General features: G+C 34.6%; 2 protein-coding genes across 2 annotated transcripts in view; both read right to left on the bottom strand.

The window, feature by feature from the left end:
• Positions 1-1,721: 1,721 nt before the first annotated feature.
• Positions 1,722-19,929, bottom strand: part of LOC146165548 (contactin-1-like) — a 60,827-nt gene continuing 42,619 nt past the window's right edge. The window contains exons 4-10 of the mRNA XM_083380957.1: positions 7,331-7,467; positions 6,987-7,159; positions 5,917-6,013; positions 5,290-5,571; positions 4,094-4,161; positions 3,050-3,149; positions 1,722-1,956 (exon numbers count right to left, since the gene is read on the bottom strand). Of these exons, the coding sequence (XP_083237083.1) occupies positions 1,793-1,956; positions 3,050-3,149; positions 4,094-4,161; positions 5,290-5,571; positions 5,917-6,013; positions 6,987-7,159; positions 7,331-7,467 (1,021 nt within the window). The 3' untranslated portion in view covers positions 1,722-1,792. The remainder of the gene's footprint in view (positions 1,957-3,049; positions 3,150-4,093; positions 4,162-5,289; positions 5,572-5,916; positions 6,014-6,986; positions 7,160-7,330; positions 7,468-19,929) is intronic.
• LOC146165550 (contactin-5-like) lies at positions 9,122-11,263 on the bottom strand. The gene is made up of 5 exons (XM_083382744.1): positions 11,260-11,263; positions 10,641-10,868; positions 10,480-10,579; positions 9,709-9,887; positions 9,122-9,408 (listed from the first exon to the last, which is right to left on the bottom strand). Exons 1-5 carry the CDS (start codon positions 11,261-11,263, stop codon positions 9,122-9,124), a joined length of 798 nt encoding a protein of 265 aa, XP_083238870.1.

Raw genomic sequence — 19,929 nt, 5'->3', positions numbered from 1 at the left:
CACTTTGTAACGAATCGTATCTCTAGAATACATGGTGCTCGTTCGGCAACTGAATGAATGAAACTGTAAAAAGTTTACTAAACTAAAATTATTTTGCGGGCCGCGTGCCGAGTTTGGACCACCCTGGCATATACTGTCCACGCAGCAAATTGACATACATGCTTATTAGGCATTGCTTAAGCAGTAAATTGGATAACACGTTGGTTTTAAAACTATCTTTCGTTATTAAATGGACACAACAGCTTGTAACACAGCGATATTCAAAATTACAAGCGAGGTTTACTTGAGTCGTGGAACATCCATTCACGCGCCAGCACCATGAACGTAAAAACTGACGTTCTAATGCCGATAAGAAGCTATCGCGCGCTCTTACACCAATGAGCGTTGGTGCGAGTTTTTAATGGCACGAATTGTTATTTGTCGCTTTATAAGGAATCTTGTTTTGCACGATACGTGAGTATCCTGATGAAGACGTACTGTATAGCACGTCGAAACGTCGATCTATTATATATTCTGCTGGAAGAGCAAAACTCGGTTACAGCGATATTAGGGTCGCATTTGCTCCGATCGCCCGTTGGCGAACTTGAATTTAGATCCAATGGAGAACTTTCACCCATTTTTCACTTAACAAATCATCATGTTGATGTTTAGTTAAGGAGTTTGTCCCATCTGGAAAGGAGGTGGCTCCGGTTGGTTGCAAATTTGCTTGTGTATCCTTCTCGTCCAGTAGTTTATCTACTCGTCTTCTTCAAAATTTTTCTCCTCTGTGCTCAATAAAATTAGTGGTGTTTTTAAAAATAAGCTATTAATTTTATTTAACATAATGAAAAAATAGAATATTTGACGAAATAAGTTTGATTTTAATAAAACTAAATTGTATACAATATTTCAGTAAAGCAGGTGAATTAACAATTAAACTTAACTGTAAGCATATTGAGCATTTGTTGGGTAAAAAATTGTATTAGTCACCTAACGAATAATGTTCTCAGAATTGCAATGAATATGTTATTCAAGTGATATTAGCTGTCGGGTATTATGACCTAATTTATCTGTACACATGATGCACCTGTCACGTTTGTGTCCTGTTGCGAGGTTTTATTACTGGAGGGATCTTTGGTCGACACAATTATATCATCCAGTTCAAATTCTGGTCCATCTTCAGGGGACAATCCTCTTTTTGTAAACATTTTTAGTAACCTTCAACGTCATGACCAGATAATCAGGTATATTAAAGAAAGCAGCAAGAAACGCCAAATATGTCGCGTTTCTTAAGAATTGGGGGACACATGTCTAATTTTAGGCCTTATTTTCCAATTGGATGACTTCATTTTACATTCAAAATTCACTCGGCAGCACATCTAACACTATAAAATGTTTTTACAGTAAATGTAACAAAGGGTTTAGATAATCTTGTAAAATAGTGTGGTTTACTTAAGTTATCACACAGTTAAATTTAATCAGGTTAATTCATTTAATCAGGTTAAATAAACCTATAAATAAATGCATGTATCTATACTAAAAAATCACCGCCGCTGTTTTAACTAAATATAAGTAAATGGACATTATTAATAAAAAGTCACATCCAGGTTAAATAAGACTTCTCGTATTCATTGTAGGCTACAGTATTGCAGAATATAGTTAATCACGTTTGTAAACAATATATTTTAACCTAGTTAAACTTAATTATCAATAAAATCATTGTACCTATACTAAAAAGTTAACGTTGTTGTTTTGACTAAATATAAGTGAATGGGTATTGAATAAAAGCTACACCCAGATTCATTAAGACTTCTCATATTCGTATAGTCCACGTATACCAATGAGTGACATTAAACTTACTTTTTAAACGTTCCAATTTATGTTTTCGGACAAACAGCAGCACCAGCAGCACCAATGAAACAATTAATGCTGAAATGCCGGCGGCGAGCAATATAAACTGTTTAGTTCTGTTTTCATCTGTTAAAAACAAAATCGTTGTAATAGAGTGCAGATATATATTTTCCAATGCCCAATACGCATTTTAAAACTTTTAATTAGTATGAAGTACATGTAAAAGAAAAAATTCTACGTTTCAAAATTAGGGTAAAAGAAGGCCACTTTTGGAGTCAATGGCCCTCACAACATGTTTGTCAAAATCAGTTTAATAAATGCCAATATACCGAACAATACACAAGTTTTATGGCATATTTTTTAAATTAAAATGTGAAATCGAATAATACCGATGTGCTTTTTGTATGTTTTTAAGATTTTTAGGGCGAACAAAGCACAAGACAATTTCAAAAAGCGAGAAGGTTAAGAACCAATGGTTTACCATACATCAGTATAATTAGCTTTGACAGATTTCGTGTACCCAAAGTAAAAAAAAAACAAGTTTTTTCCAACATCATTTCTATTAATCCGCAGTTTAGTTCCACCCTAATCACATTTGTTGCGTCATAAAGTAAACCATTGCGTTTTCGTGGTTTTATAAAATATTTCACTTCGTGGCTTTTAATATATCAGAAGAGGCTCAGGTCGCAAAGATTTGACCTTTATAACATTTTTTCTATATTTAGGTGGCTTTGAATAAGGTTGCAAACCACTGGTCTATGGGGACAGGCAAGTTACGAGTGTTGGTCTTGGTAAAACCCATGTCCTTAATAGTTTCAACCATTAGTTAAAAATTATCAGAGTTTATCTTTATCAGTTTTTAAAATGGCTTTATTGAGTTCGTCATTCTGTTTGTAAATCGCGAGCAGGTTTGTAGTTTTTAATCGATTTCCTTGTTTTAAATTAAATAATGCAGTGCTTCGTTGGTAGTTAACTTTATATTAAACGTGGAGCTAAACGTATCGCAAGTAGTATAAACATAAGTTGTGAGCTACAAACTAAATTTTCATGCAAATGCCATTGTAACGGATGTTTGCGTAAGTTTTTTGCATAGATATTACACAATACTTGAATTTTTGCTTTTCCGTTTTTAATTTATTGAACTACTATCAGACGAAATTCTGCGACTGAGAAAATCTCCCTTTGTCGTTATTACATCACAGCACCTCTACCTACAAACCTTGTGCTGCTCCAAATAATTCGCTGAAGGAACTTTGCCCAAACTCGTTGCCAACTGCAACTTTTACTATGTACAAAGTCGCCTTTTTGCTTTTCGAGATCTGTAAAATACGTTTAGTTGGAAAACTCGTGAAGTTAAAACCAAACAATAATATTACCAAAAAATTGACCAAAGTTTGGTGGATCTATAATAATTATGCCTTTTTTAATTTTTAATAAAAATTACGCGATTCTTTTGAAAAGCAGATATCCTTAAAACCAATCTAGTTAGATGTCAAAATTCTTGATTTGTTACTGAAAAATTATTATTACAATATAAATCTATCTAACACTACAAAATATATTTATCCAATCCAAAAGGCATGAAAAACAAGAGATAAAAAATGGCGCCAAGAATGGGCAACGTGAAACAACGCGTTGATATGTGTAAACAACCCAATAACTAAGCATTGTTGGGTATGTCGGTGTTTTAAATTTTTATTCTTTTTAGGGCACTTTAGAATGTCGCATATGTGTCTAATCAGAAATTTCCTTCATTTATATTTGTTTCGATATAATAATCAAGTTTTTACATTAATTAAGGTTGATGTTGCAGACGAATTGGTCTCGTTGTTTTCAAACCACTTAGAAATAACTTTTCCGCCATCCGACTTTTCGTTGTACCAAAACCGATACTTGACAATATAAAACACTTTGGCTGATCCGAAGTATTTGGCCGGGTAGGTCTGAAAATTATAAAAAAAAAACAATTAAAGTCACAATGAATTCAGTGATAATCTTTTCTTTTCCCCGTGTTTTTTATTTTATTACAGCCTTGGAAGTTGCTTGTATGAGCTAAACCGATGAATCATTTCACTACAAACTTTTCAGAAATGGATAAATCGCAATATAATTCAGTGATAATCTTTGGTGACTTTTATGAATATCGAATGCTTGTTTACTTTTTGTAACTTTTATATATTTAAGATAGAAAAACACAGCCCAAGGTAAAAAAATGATTTTTAATGTTAAGTATTGACAGTTATGTAACCTTTAAAATACTTACATTCCAAGTCACCAATATATTTCCATCTTTCAATGTTGCATTGACACCAGATGGCGCCAAAGAAGGAGCTACAACAACAATTTAAAATGGTTGTACAACACTTAGAATCCAGATCGTTATAAATATGTAGGCAATTCATACTTATTTTTTTATGCAACATAAATTAACCGAACAAATAATTCTAGTATTAGTATGTAGTGCTACGTATTTGTTTTAAATAAGTTAACTAAGGGGTGGACAAGTAACTTTTGTTTCAGATATAGTCACAAGCATATGACGTAACTATTGGGAATATTGCACCAATTATACGAAAAGTGCGTGGAAATGTGACTATGTTTAGTATGTTTTTTTGCGAAATCGAAACAAAACTTTTATTAAAATAAACTAAAAAAATATGTAGTTTTGCACTTTTCTTACGTATTTTGTTGCTCTTTTTTACTTATTTATTTTGTTATGGCTCCTGTAAATGTTGAAATTAAAATGTTGGTAAGTAAAACTGCAGAATAGCAGAGAGAACGAAGTCATAAAGTCGAAGGAAACAAAGAGAACAATGGAATAATTTGCCCCAATCCTGTTTAGGTTAGCAAAATGTCATCTTATTGCTGAGGATATAACTGATAAGTTAGCTTACAACCTACCTCCCCCAATTGTTCTTTGTCCGGAACTAATTTGCCGTCTAATGGGATAAAAGTTTTACCTTGTATTAACGATTTTTTTGTATTTCTTTCGCACAATATTTCGCTCCTCGGTATTTTTTCCTGTTAATATTTGAGTAATTTCTTGAGCAGCCTTTAGTAGCGCAAAATATATTATAAATTGAAGTGGTTTACCTTCTATATGATAACTGCATGTTTTATAAAAGGTAGCAGAATTTAATTGGTTTTAGTAGAAAAACAACCGCTTTTTACACTGTTGTAATTGAGTTTATTTGACCTTCAGAAATCGCGAGACAAAAGTACCTTCTTATCAGATACAATTGTGCAGTGTTGTAAACAAGTCATTTTACAATGTCTTAAGTCCCAGTCAAGTCATTCGTAAAATAACTTAAGTCTAAGTCAAGTCGTTTGGAATAAATCAGGTCAAGTCCCAGTCCAAGAAACCAAGTTATAACTTCAATCGGATAATTTGTCCTAATCTTGCTTAGGTTAGCCAGATGTCACGCTATTAAAGCGGATATAACCGAACTTACAACTTACCTCCACCCGTTGTTCTTTGTGGTTTGCTTATTTCACTCGCATTGCTGATTCCATATTTATTGATGGAATATACTCGGTAAACGTATTCGTTGTATGGAAGCAAGTTTGAAGAAAAACAAGGTTTGTTGACGTCACAATCGAAAGTAAACCAATTATCCTCTTGTTCTAAGCGACCTTCTACTTTATATTGAATGACGTCTGATGATTGGTCGTCCCACGTCAGATGTTGTGACGTAGTGCTCGAATTGATGACGTCAACATGGACCGGGAATGTAGGGAGGTCTACAATATATTACATGCGAGTTTAACGAAACCCAAATGTAGGATTTTCTCGTGGTAACAAATCACAAAACAATCAAATTCTTGATTGTCTGCTTAATTAACGCAGTTTGAATCATAAAGCAATACACCAAAAACACCTTAATGTTTAAAAACATGTAAGAAAAAATTGTTTTAAATTAAACAGAACTTAATAATATATTTCTTCGTCTATAACATTAATACGATTTTTTTAGATGCCTTATCAGCTCATGTTAAATATTGAAAGAAGCTAACGCACATACACGTCAACGCCTTAAGAAAAATAACATATGGAGCGACATATATTTAAACAACGTGTGTGTTTACCAGCTATAGATAGGTGTGTTGTAGCACAGTCTTGATCAATATTTGTGGAAATACAACATTTGTAAAAACCAGCTTGGCCATCTCCTACTTCTTTCAACTGTGAAATAAAAAATACCGCATTTTTGTGATCTTGATTGCGCATTGCAAAAACTAATATTAAGTTTCTTCCCTTTGTTTTGTTTTTATTTTATTCAATTAAAGAATGCTCGTAGTGGCCCCTTAGCCTTGAGCAAAAACGTTTCTCATACGGTCTTAATTTCAGACGTGATTTTGTTGGTGTTGGTAACTACTACTGTTGGTGTGCAAGTTTTAGTTTTATTTGTGTTTTTGATTATCAAATTGAGATGCACCGGTACTTAAATAAAAACGAAGTTATTGACACTTGTGTTCGTTAGCTTCTAACTGATAAAGACTTCAGTAACCGTTCAACTTTGAGTTATCATTATGAAAAAAGGATTTTTTATCAGGGAGTCGAACCGTTTGACTTTTCCGGTTCAGGTTCGGTTCGGGTTTCAAGGAGGATTTTTTCGGAATCCGGTTCAGTTCCGGTTTCGGTTCGGAGGAATTTAAAAGTTCCGGTTCAGCTCCGGTTCAACCATCGTTATTTTAAAACCGGTTAATAAAGTTCCGGTTCAGATACAATATAATTTGCGTTAAATCTAAAAATGTGGGTCGATAAATGTAGAGAATAATGTTTGAATTGTAAGTCATTTAATCTAAGTTCCGTGACTTATTAAAAAAACAGCAACTCAATATTGAAATATCTAAAAAATAAAAAACGAACGATTTTTTTATTCAAGATTCATATTTTTTTCATAAAATTTCGAACATGGCGTAACTTGACTCTGTAAAATAGAAGTTGTGACGTCATGCTGGAGCGAACCGCTTTAGTTTACAGGTTCGGGTTCGGTTAAGGTTCAGGTACTTTCAAATTATTCGGTTCAGTTCCGGTTCGGCTCCTTAAAATCTTTTAAAAAACGGTTAAGGTTCGGTTACGGTTCGGAAAGAATTGACCCAAAACCGGTCCATAAAGTTCCTGTTCTGTTCCGGTTCGACTCCCTGTTTTTTACCTGTAAAGTCCCTTCTGCATTATCTACAACATCAGTTTCAATTCCGCCAATAACATAAGTCCAACTCCATTTTGTCTTAAGTCGTTCATCGTGTGTTTCGTTGCATTGTAAAGTTTGATTTTGTCCTCTTAATACTTCAACTGTGTCTTTAACTGCTACAGCCACAGTGGGTTCTAAATAAAAGCGAAATCATAAACAAAATGTAATTTTACACACGAAAGAGTTTTGGTACATTTAAACTGAAAATGACTCCGTTATAAAATTTAAAATCTACTAAAAATTATATCACTACTGCTTGACAAGAAATGTAACCATTGCATTTCATATAGAAAATGTTATTTTACCATAAACTATAAGTTGTGTAGATTTAGTTATTGTTCCTTTATTGTTAGTTGCCGTACAACTATACGTCCCCTCATTGGATTTAGAAGCATTTTGAATAAGCAATAATCCCTCTGTCAGTGATCCTTTATTTAAGATTCTGTAATTTAAAAATAAAAAAGTTAAATATAAAAGGAAAACAAACGTGACCTAAATACCATACGAGTAGGCCGAATAAAGTTTCATTTATTTAATTTTTAAGTAATTAGGTTTATTTGCATAAGGAAGCATACATAAACAGCATGTCGAACATAAAACTGCATATTCACCAATGCCGGTACAACGATGAATGCAGAAATAACTAATTTTGAGTATAACGTAGGAAAAATACCAGCAATTAAAATAATTATATATATTTATCAAAAAATTGAATGCACAAAACTCCTACTTACTTAACGTTCTTTGTAATATTAACGCCATTCTTCATCCAATAGATACGTGGTCTTGGGTATCCTCCAACTGTACATTTCAATATCGATGTCCTAGAATTACAAAACAAAACCAGTTTAAAACGTTAAGCATGTAGCAGTTAGCCAACTTTCACGTCACTATACACGTGACCGTTGTCCACTGACGCGTGACCAACGCCGAATCGTGCGCTTTGATCGTTTCTCATTTATTCTATTTTATACGTCTTACTGATTAGCGGCTTGAATCACCGCTCTGTTTTATCGCATAAAACTGGCCCGAAGGTTCCCAAACTGCGCTCCGAAAAGTCATATATTTTTTTGCAACTATTTGTCCTCTGTTGCTTTGCTTGCTCGTTAAAATAAAGCACCTGATTAAGCAGGGGTCGGCAACCTTTTTCTAGCTGCGGGCCAAAACCAAACTTAAAAAGGTCTCTGCGAGCCGCACAAAATGTAGAATTATGCTATTTAAATATTAGAACAACTGTGAATCAAGCGGGCCTCGGATCGTTTAGCACTTAAAAACGTGTTTAATTAATTACATTTAAGGAGGCAGTGAAGTGTTGAAGCAAAGCGCAAAAAAATACGTTTGTTTAGTTTAAAATTCGACTTGACATGTCGTCATCCATACTACCAATGAAAAGTGTAATAAAATTACTTTAAGGGAACGCGATCACGTTTAAAGTTAATCTAGCTCAGTATTTGTTAACCTTTTCAAGTCAAGGCGCACCTGGGGGGCAAAGCGAGCGCGATTATTTTTGGTGTATTGCCATTTCTTTTAAATTCTTTTAAACTTTTTACCACATTGCCGAAAATTAAAAAAAAAAATGTTAAAAATATGTGTCCAACATTTTTACATACGTTTTTCGCGACGCACTATATACAGTCTTCCACGGCGAAACGGTAAAGAAGCCCTGATCTACTTGAAAAGACAGCATCAAAACGTAAACAAACAGGACGTAGAAAGATCATCCGCGCGAAGCGCGAAATTTTTTCGCACTTACGTAGTTAAAATAGTCAAAAAGTATGTGTAATCGACTCGTGTTTGATTTGTCAAAGAGGTGGCGGGCCGGATGAATTACATCGGCGCCCGTGGGCCGTAGGTTGCCGATACTTGTGATAAAGCGTCAATTTTAACTTGAATTTGCCAATCATATATTTAATCGTGATTGTCGAGTGCCCAAGTCTTAACTTACTTGTTTTTCAGGGATCCTACAACTTTTTCATCGACGCCGGTCGCAGACCAAGTTGGAATTTCTATAAACGAAAGGGAAAACAATATATAACTTCAACACACATTTTAAAAGAATTGCTAAAAAAAATTAAAAAAACAAAATTAAAAGCTCATTAACCTTTAATTCTAAGCACGGCATTTGAAGTCAAACTTCCAAGTGGATTTTCAGCCACACATTGATATATTGCCACGTCATCTTCACCAACTTCCGCAATCGTCATCACACTTCCACCTTCTGTTCCCACGCTTACATTCCCACGTGACGTCATCTCAATAGGAGCTCCATTTTTTAGCCACTTGTATTTTGGCGGAGGAATACCGGAGGCTTCGCATCGGAATGTTGCAGTTTCGTGAAAATCGACGTTTTGAGAAAATATTCTTCGTTTAAGAAACAGGGGTTCTGAAAATATTTTGAAATAGCCTTAAATTTTGACTTAAATATTTTGGCAAAATAATTATACAGATGTTCAATACACTAAAAACCTATAGGGTTTTTTGTATTTATTACATATTAGGCCTAAAGTGAAAGTTTTTACACCTTTGTTAGGTTGCCATGTCACGCGGTGATAAATATTGATTTCGTTTATATGTTGTAAAAATGAAACAATTTCCTAAACTTAAATAAAGCTATTCTGCGCGTTGTGTGGTATTTATTGTTGTTATAAAGTCAAATTCATGTTCAAACCGATGATAGCAATACCTGAAACGATTACTTCCCCTTGTGTTGTCATAGAACCCTGTTTATTGCTGGCTGTGCATCGGTAAGCACCAGTGACGTCATGTGTGACGTGACGAAGTTCAAGTTGTCCCGCTTCAGTGATCACGTGATTAGAGGGAAGGGATCCGTTGATCTTTGTCCACTCGAGGGTTGGAGTAGGACTGAAAAGTGATTGTCGCAAAAGTCGTGATAAATAAGACTTAATTCTAATCTTATGAATGGATCGGACTGAAAAACAAAGTTTAAATTTTAATCACTTAAAGGAAGTGATTAAAGGCTGTCTGTAGAGTTGTTCCTTCTGAGCCTGCATAGCTCAGTGGGTAGAGCGACGGTCCCGATATAACCGAGGTCGTGAGTTCGAAGCTCACTGCAGGATAGTTGTTTTTCTAGCCTGCCCTGCTTGTATCATTGATCGACAAATTCGGTGAGTCTGCGATGGATTTAGGTGTACTATGATATGTAAGCCGTAATCGTTTGTCAAAAAGCAGCTTCAGAAGGGTTAGATCACAGTTGTTAACACACATATGTGTATTTTTTTCATTTAAATTCAATCGTTGGGTTTTTTGTTCTCCAGGAATTGTTTAAAAGCGAAACCCATAAATTAAGTTTTGCCGCTAGTTTATTCATACTTTTAATATTTTTGTAATATTGGGCATTGCTTGGTTAAAAAATAGGACTCATTTCCTAATTTATTTATTTTTTGAATTTTGTGAATTCCAAAAACATTCAAGTTTAACAAGAAATTCAACTTACTTTCCACCAGCGAAGCACTCAAGCATGACAGTTGAATTCACTTTAGCATACGTCACATTCTTCGGGTTAAGGAGAATTGTTGGAGGATTAGGTTTGTCTGCTTTAATAAAAATACGATCAACAATAAGGTCAATTAGGTTAACTACAACATTTGCACTTACTGGAATTCGATACTTCTAGGGCGATATTTTGCGATGATTTTTCGATTCGACGACCGCTCGGCAAATTCCGCTCATCACGAATGTAACAGAAATACGAATCAGTTAGATCTGTTGTGGGGTTTGCAAAGTAGAGGGTTCCATCTTGTGACACGTAATAATCAGCTCTTCCAGGTTTTCCATAGATATTGAAAGCATTAATAGTTTCCCAGAAAAAGTCGACCGAGTTGTCTGTAAAATAAATACATAAAAGTTTCGCATTTATTCAGTTTTGCGTGATGGAAAGATAAGTGTTGTTTAAAAACTATTATAAAGACGTCGCGCGGTAAGTTGTATTCCTGTATATTCGCCTAATGATGGGTACAAATCGCAGAATTTGTTTCTGTTTTCTTATGGTACCAGTGGAAGACTTCTTACACAAATATTGCGACAAGAACATTAAACATATCTTTGGGGCATAATGGTTAGAGATTTTCGTAAGACGTAGTAAAAATTAAGTGCCACTGATCAGTTTCTTTTTTTGTTGAATATAAATAAATAGTTATTCAAAACGTTCAAAATGCTGCCTATATCTTTGTATGGGCTTTGGTATTCGTACAAGGTATTAAACATATCGATTCACACATGGTTAAGTTTTTGAGAAAGTGAAAAAGTTAACACTTCGCAAACGTGTTTCAGATTGCTTTGTAGGGGATTTGATTGAAGCAATATCACATCAACAACCAATTGTTGCTACAGTTTATATTTTAGTTTTACAGGAGACATATTGTAACGCAGATGTAACTTACCCGGACCAAAATTTGCATTTTCACATGGAATGGCGATTCCTTTGCCAGCTTCTGTTCTGTATGAAGTTTTATTTCGAGGTCCAAAATCATTTATAACTGAAAATATATTGAGATATTTTTAATGTTTTTGTTTTATTTACATCGATTTTGTTTATTTCGGGTAACAGTTGTTTGATACAAAACGTGCGAGAAATGTAAAATCAGGTATTTTACAACCGTATCTATTGGTAGAAGCTTTGTGCTATACTTACAAGTGATTTCAAGTTTTGCAGAATTGCTTAAAGCTGTTCCTTCATCAGTAGTTGCCAAGCACTGGTAATTCCCCGCATCTGATACTCGCAGTGGATTTATCGTCAAAGTCCCATTTTCGCTGATCTTGTACCGGTCTGTATTTTGAAAACAGTGCGTTATCAACATCACATAATATAAAAACCTTTTATGCCTTTAGAGGGGCTTACCGAAATCAGTCAGTTTTATCAGGATTGTACGTCAAGCAAGACAGGCTAGAGCGCTAAAAAAACTAGCCTACGGTTAAGTTCGAACTAACGATTTCCCCGAAGGCGTTTTGTGCACTATATATGGGTGCCGAAATCGTTAGCCGGTAAGACTCCAGAATGGTTTGATCACAGATTATGTATATTATTTCAGAAAAAAAGGAACCTTTATCAAAGTCTTATCCGTCATACATCGAAAATCATGGAAAAAAACTTAACACGTAATAAGAATATCAAATCCAATACAGAAGTAGGATTTCGAACGTTTCGAATAACTCTTTGTTCATTTTTATTATCACTTCTGTATGGGCTTTGATATTCTTATTACGTCTTACTACAACCCCTCCTACCATTATGCTCCAAAACCTTAACAGTTTTGGACGTTTTCAGTACCTTCTTTGTTCAAGGCCAAATTTTAATATTTTCATTCGTCAGTAGCATTAACTTTTTAAATTATCAAACTGCCATATTTGTCCATCATATATTTTTATGGTCCATATACAAAAACAATTTGAACAAAAATCTTCTCTTATGAGCTAGTTGTTACCAAGATGCTTTGAGGAATACGGATAGTATCGATTAAGACACACCAATTAAGCAAACTTGTTACCTCCAGCTGATATAACTTCTCCATCCTTCTTCCAGTGATATATAGCATTGGTTAAGTTTGCCTTACAGTTTAATGTGACGTCATCAACCACAGCACCCTCCAAATCAACAACATTGACGTCCTTTGGCTCCAGAATAAAGATGTTGGCTGAAAAAGTAAACAAAATAGATGGAGACTTTGTATCTAGCAATGGCATGGCTTGACAGAAGAAAAAGTACTACAAAAAGCTAAGATCCGTCGCACACTCTCAATGACCTTGTCGATCTTGTCACTGACCTTGTCCACGTGACGGAAAACTCGGACCGCATAAATATGACGTCATTGCATTAAAGATTCAAAAGATACCGGTATAGGTAATAAAAAGTTTGTTATATAAGATTAGTTGTTTGATATAGCATCTATTTTTCATCGATAAGTTGAAATACACTCTTTTTGACAAAATGCTTGAGACGTACGGCTTGTTAAACCATTTAGTTTACAAGAGCCTTTAGCGACAAAATTAGCAAAAATCGTCTTTTGTAAAAACATAGTATAAATTATAATACGGATTTGGTTTGCTGTTCACTTAAAAAAACAATATTGTTTATTTTACAAAACAGTTACTTATTTAGAATATTCCAATAAATAAATGGTAATACCTTTGACAAATTTTAGAAGTGCATAAAACACTACAATTTGCTTAATCTTCGAAAGCCCAGCTAATTGCATTTTAACGATTTTCTTGGCAGGCAAATACCACAAAAAAAGAGTAAACTTTGTTAAAATGCAGGTTTTTAAGATAAAACTATTAAAATAAAACAAAGAAGTAAGTCAAACTATAATGCAAAGGCGCAGAAAATAGGCTTTAAGGCCCGTTTACACTACAGCTGCACTGAGCTGCGCTGGGCGTAATTTGCATTTAAATTCTATTGTGGCGAGCGTTTCACGCTTTGCTAAACTCAAGCCCCGTGCAGCTATAGAAAAACGTTATGTTTGGAGCGATTTTTACGCCCACCGCAGCTCAGTGCAGCTGTAGTGAAAAAAATTTCACGCCCAGTGCAGCTGTGTAAACGGGACTTTAAATACATTTGTGAGGACGTCAACACAGAAAAGTAAGCACATGAGCTTGCACAATGGTTTCATCTGCAAAACCTGTTTCTGCTTGCATTTCAAATAGAGTTAAGTAAACTACCTTTGTTGAACTTTGGTCACAGATTGTTTGAGGGCAAATAATGATAACTCGTATAGGGTATTTTAAACTTGATTAAACCTTTAAATGTTATTAATCTTAAAAATAAGTTCCTAGCCTACTAAGTCTAACTTTTAACTCGATACTTTTAAAATCTTGGAGTTAAAGCGTAAATCCAAATGCATTTTAATGTAAATCAGCTTAGAAATAGAGGGGGCTCGAAAAAATGTTAGGACATAAGATTTGTCAAAACGTGACGTAATAAAGAAGTAACCTTGGTAACACCACACATCAGTTTGATAATTCAAGTTTTAGCTTGGAGATTTGTTACTTTCAATACAAAAGCTAAATAATAAAAATGTTATTGATTCGCGTAAAACGAAAAAAACGCAGAGATTTGGTTTAAGTAGCAAAAACTCAAAAAAGAGGCTTAGACATATCAATAACACATGATAATAAAGGGATGAAATATCCGGTTTGGGGTAGGGGTAGGGGCGTGGCCCGGTACCCCCATGGATTTGCAAACGGTCTTGGTTTAAGGGTTTCTCAAATTGCGGTACGCGTACTAAGGCATACGCGAGAGAAGCTTGGGGGTTACGCGGCCAAGTTATTTTTACAGGCGCTGCGACGATTTTCTGTTGATTTAAAAATAAATCGTTGCTCAAGTTTATGCGAGAAAACGATTTTACGAAATACCAAAATGCCTGCTTGAGATCAACAATTCACTCTTACCGGAATGCTTTTATAAATTACTATGTTTTCGCCCTTGGCAATCATTATTGTCTGTTTCGTAACCAAATATTTTTACATTCCTTTGCGACATCACTGGTCACAACTACAGTAACTATTTTTTGAATTTCAGTTTATCCCCTGGAGTGCTGATGATTTATGTGAACAAGGGTTTGAAGGGAAAATTCTACACACGCCGAAAATCTAGTTTGGCTTAAGCTTATACTATTATTTCACAAATAATATACAAGCAAGTGAATCGAAATGGTACATCACAAAAAAGTTCTCTCTGCAAAAACAGCATATAACTACCATTGTCATTTCGGCGAAATAATTTTTTACGCTTTTCTTCACACTTTTACGAACCGATTACCATAAACTCATTATCTTTTGCTGAACTCATACAAAACTGATTTATAAATGATGATTTGCCTTAATTATCATCAATACATTTAGGTTGTCACAATAACAACACATTTTTAAAATATATCTGCTAAAATCTTTGTTTTAGAATAATATTTAAAGAATTTGCACACATCCAAAAGTTCTAAAAAATACAATGCAACAACAATAAAGTTTGCCGAACAAGATAAGCATAGTCTCCTACTCTGGCCATCAGATATTTCCACCGAAGCAGCATTGCCGTAATCCATTAATTTTGTTAATATAAAGAAAACTCGAAAAGAGTTTTTGGGAAAAAACACAGATTTTGGGGGGTACATAGAGCTGGATTTTTGAAAACTATCCGCGCATTAAACTTTTCTAAAAAAATCCATACAACTACTAGAAAGTATTCTTAACAAGATAAGCGTAGTCTCCCACTCTGGTCATTCAGATATTTTCAGCGAAATAGGTTTTCCGTAGCCCATTTGTGCTTAAAAACAAAAAAAGTAAAGTTTGGGGGGTATATTTGGTCGATTTTTAAAAACTATCCGCACATTATAATTTCCTAAAAATTTACATACAACTGCTAGAAAGTATTCTTAACAAGATAAGCATAGTCTCCCACTCTGGTCATTCAGATATTTTCAGCGAAATAGGTTTTCCGTAGCCCATTTGTGCTAAAAACAAAGTAAAGTTTGGGTGGTACATTTGGTCGAATTTTTAAAAACTATCCGCTCATTAAAATTTCATAAAAATTTCCATACAACTACTAGAAAGTATTCTTAACAAGATAAGCATAGTCTCCCACTCTGGTCATTGAGATATTTTCAGCGAAATAGGTTTTCCGTAGCCCATTTGTGCTAAAAACAAAGTAAAGTTTGGGGGATACATTTGGTCGAATTTTTAAAAACTATCCGCACCTTAAAATTTCATAACATTTCCATACAACTACTAGAAAATATTCTTAACAAGATAAGCATAGTCTCCCACTCTGGTCATTCAGATATTTTCAGCGAAATAGGTTTTCCGTAGCCCATTTGTGCTTAAAAACAAAAAAAAAATTAAAGTTTGGGGGGTACATTTGGTCGAATTTTTAAAAACTATCCGCACATTAAAATTTCCTACAAATTTCCATACAACTTCTAGAAAGTATTCTTAACAAGATAAGCATAGTCTCCCACTCTGGTCATTCAGATATTTTCAGCGAAATAGGTTTTCCGTAACCCATTTGTGCTAAAAACCAAAAAAAGTTGAAGTTGGGGGGTACATTTGGTCGAATTTTTAAAAACTATCCGCACATAAAAATTTCCTAAAAATTTCCATACAACTACTAGAAAGTATTCTTAACAAGATAAGCATAGTCTCCCACTCTGGTCATTCAGATATTTTCAGCGAAATAGGTTTTCCGTAGCCCATTTGTGCTTAAAAACAAAAAAAAATTAAAGTTTGGGGGGTACATTTGGTCGAATTTTTAAAAACTATCCGCACATTAAAATTTCCTACAAATTTCCATACAACTACTAGAAAGTATTCTTAACAAGATAAGCATAGTCTCCCACTCTGGTCATTCAGATATTTTCAGCGAAATAGGTTTTCCGTAGCCCATTTGTGCTTAAAAACAAAAAAAAATTAAAGTTTGGGGGGTACATTTGGTCGAATTTTTAAAAACTATCCGCACATTAAAATTTCCTACAAATTTCCATACAACTACTAGAAAGTATTCTTAACAAGATAATCATAGTCTCCCACTCTGGTCATTCAGATATTTTCAGCGAAATAGGTTTTCCGTAACCCATTTGTGCTAAAAACCAAAAAAAATTAAAGTTTGGGGGGTACATTTGGTCGAATTTTTAAAAACTATCCGCACATTAAAATTTCCTACAAATTTCCATACAACTACTAGAAAGTATTCTTAACAAGATAAGCATAGTCTCCCACTCTGGTCATTCAGATATTTTCAGCGAAATAGGTTTTCCGTAGCCCATTTGTGCTTAAAAACAAAAAAAAATTTAAAGTTTGGGGGGTACATTTGGTCGAATTTTTAAAAACTATCCGCACATTAAAATTTCCTAAAAATTTACATACAACTACTAGAAAGTATTCTTAACAAGATAAGCATAGTCTCCCACTCTGGTCATTCAGATATTTTACTCGCACAAGTTTAACTTTACACAAAGCTGCTCAAACAAGACTTGGTATGTTCAAGTAAAGCTTAACATATCACTACGTCACAATATATGACGTAACGCATTTTGGTATATGACAAATGAAGTTACAAGTTTAACTTTACACAAAGCTGCTCAAACAAGACTTGGTATGTTCAAGTAAAGCTTAACATTTCGCTACGTCACAATATATGACGTAACGCATTTTGGTATATGACAAATGAAGTTACAAGTTTAACTTTACACAAAGCTGCTCAAACAAGACTTGGTATGTTCATGTACAGCTTAACATATCACTACGTCACAATATATGACGTAACGCACTTTGGTATATGACAAATGAAGTTACAAGTTTAACTTTACACAAAGCTGCTCAAACAAGACTTGGTATGTTCATGTACAGCTTAACATATCACTACGTCACAATATATGACGTAACGCACTTTGGTATATGACAAATGAAGTTACAAGTTTAACTTTACACAAAGCTGCTCAAACAAGACTTGGTATGTTCATGTACAGCTTAACATATCACTACGTCACAATATATGACGTAATGCGTTATGGAATGTGACAAATGAATTCATAAATTTAAGTTACACAAAGCTGCTCAAACAAGGCTAAGTATGTTTATTAGAAAAGAACATAGCAAAAATACAATAAACAAAGCCAAGACAAAACGGCATTAAATTATTGTTTAATTATTCGCCAGTCTTTACTGTTAATCAGATAGTAACGGTTATTAATGACGTCATAAAGTAAGTCCACCATAAAAATTTGCGCCAAAACCGGCTAAAAAAGTTGTCAAATAATACAAGATTTACCGTGAATTTTTGACATGTTACTTTGCAAAATCATAGTAAACAAATTTTGTTGACAAAACCTTCAGTAAGGCAAACATAACGACTGCTTTTAATTAAAAAAAACGATTAAAACTAATAAAAAGGCATTAATTTTAAATATTTTAAACCGAACTTAATTATGCTTTTGTTTTCTGAGCTACATTTAGAAGGTGTTCACCAAAATCTCCAAAACTTTCAGTCGCTAATGGTTGAACAACAAGTGCTAAATGTCGAGCGAAGTACGAGACAACCTTGCGATGCAGACTCTCGCGTCCTTTGTTCGCTCACAAACCTTTTTTCTTGCTTTGTTCAAGTTTAACGGAACCAACGCTCGTCTTTAAATTGAAGCGGAACCGCTTCGGCCTAACCGACAAACATGGGCGTATCCAAGGGAGCGTGGTCATGCCCCCCACCACCCCCAGCTGTATTTCCGCTTAACTGAAAAAATCTGAGTTATGTTTTTAGTATGTCCAATCCTATTTTGCTAAAATTGTTTTAAACTAAAGGCGTCGCGTATCTCGGTTAAGCTTCGAAAAAAAACAGCTTATCCCAAACACAGCGATTCGTCATGACAATAAAAACAGTTTTGATTTATAGACACTATAAACAAATACACTTTCGCCACATGCTTGTGGAACGCTTTAGGCTATATTTATTGAACTACGCAAATTTGTGTAAAGTATAGATGAAATTGCGCAATATGCTTATTAAACTTCATTTACTGTAATTACAGATTCGGTTGGTGTCAGATAGCAAGTTGTTCAACGCTCCCTTTGATAAAATACGCAAACAAGTAAGCTAGAACACACGACGACTAGAAAAGCGTCTAATGCACCTGAGTACGCAACACTCTCTAGGTTGCTTGCTCAGAGAAGGTCTAGGGTGTTGTTTTGGGCCACGGTCTGGTTCCCCCGGATAAATTCCTTCACGCAATGGTGACGATGTTGAAAACGTTGTGCTTTTATTATGTGTCCTTGATAAAACATACTGAGAGCAAGATACAGTAGCAAGCACAGAAGCTGATACTACACAAACACACAAGTTTGCCGAAACCAACTACGTTAGAATGTTCAAATAAAAGTAGTTTCATCAGCAACAAATTCATAAAAGCCAATTACCATCAAAATTGGCACAATGAAGACAATTTAAGAGAAATACCGGTACACCTAAAAAATTTTGCGCTCGCTTCGCTCGGAAGGTGCGCCGCAACGTTTTCATACGTCTCTAACGTGCGCCCTTAAGTAAAAAAGGTTAAGAAACACTGGATTAAAGTAAAACTGATAGAAGAACATAAAAATCCGCACCATTAACGTCACAAGTAACGTCATAGATCAAGTAATTTAAGAATCGTGTTCTTCCCTAACAGAAACAACACGTATTATGCAAATAAACCACATTTATCACGCGAAACGCAAAAAATTGCGCCTACAGGTTTCAGTTGGAGGAACATGGCCACATTTGGCGCGCTGGCCTGAACCAGGCTGAGACAGTGTAATTCTCAGCCACATAAACTTTTAAAATGAAGTGCAATGAATGCACGGCTATCACGCGGCCCACAACTACATGATAACAATAAACCATTTAAAAGTAACTCGCGGGCCACTAAAATGGCTCTGCGGCCAACATTTGGGTCGCGGTTCACAGTTTGCCGACCACTGCTTTAAAGGATCAAGGTATGTTCTACCATTTTTGCGTTTGACGCCATTTGCAAAATATTACAAAAAAAATTATTTGGTTAACACAAAATAAACGTGAAACCCTAAAATTACTTGCCACATATAAGCTTAATGAGGCTACTAGAGAGGTATGCAACCAAATGTACCCCCCAAACTTTAATTTTTTTTGTTTTTAAGCACAAAAACCTATTTCGCTGAAAATATCTGAATGACCAGAGTGGGAGACTATGCTTATCTTGTTAAGAATACTTTCTAGTAGTTGTATGGAAATTTGTAGGAAATTTTAATGTGCGGATAGTTTTTAAAAATTCGACCAAATGTACCCCCCAAACTTTAATTTTTTTTTGTTTTTTAGACCAAATGGGCTACGGAAAACCTATTTCGCTGAAAATATCTGAATGACCAGAGTGGGAGACTATGCTTATCTTGTTAAGAA

The sequence above is a fragment of the Ascidiella aspersa genome, chromosome 2, assembly GCF_963924565.1.
Source record: "Ascidiella aspersa chromosome 2, kaAscAspe10.2, whole genome shotgun sequence".
Taxonomy (NCBI): Eukaryota; Metazoa; Chordata; class Ascidiacea; order Phlebobranchia; family Ascidiidae; genus Ascidiella; species Ascidiella aspersa.
The sequence above is the reverse complement of the archived record's forward strand: the minus strand, read 5'-3'. Positions and strand labels throughout refer to the sequence as shown.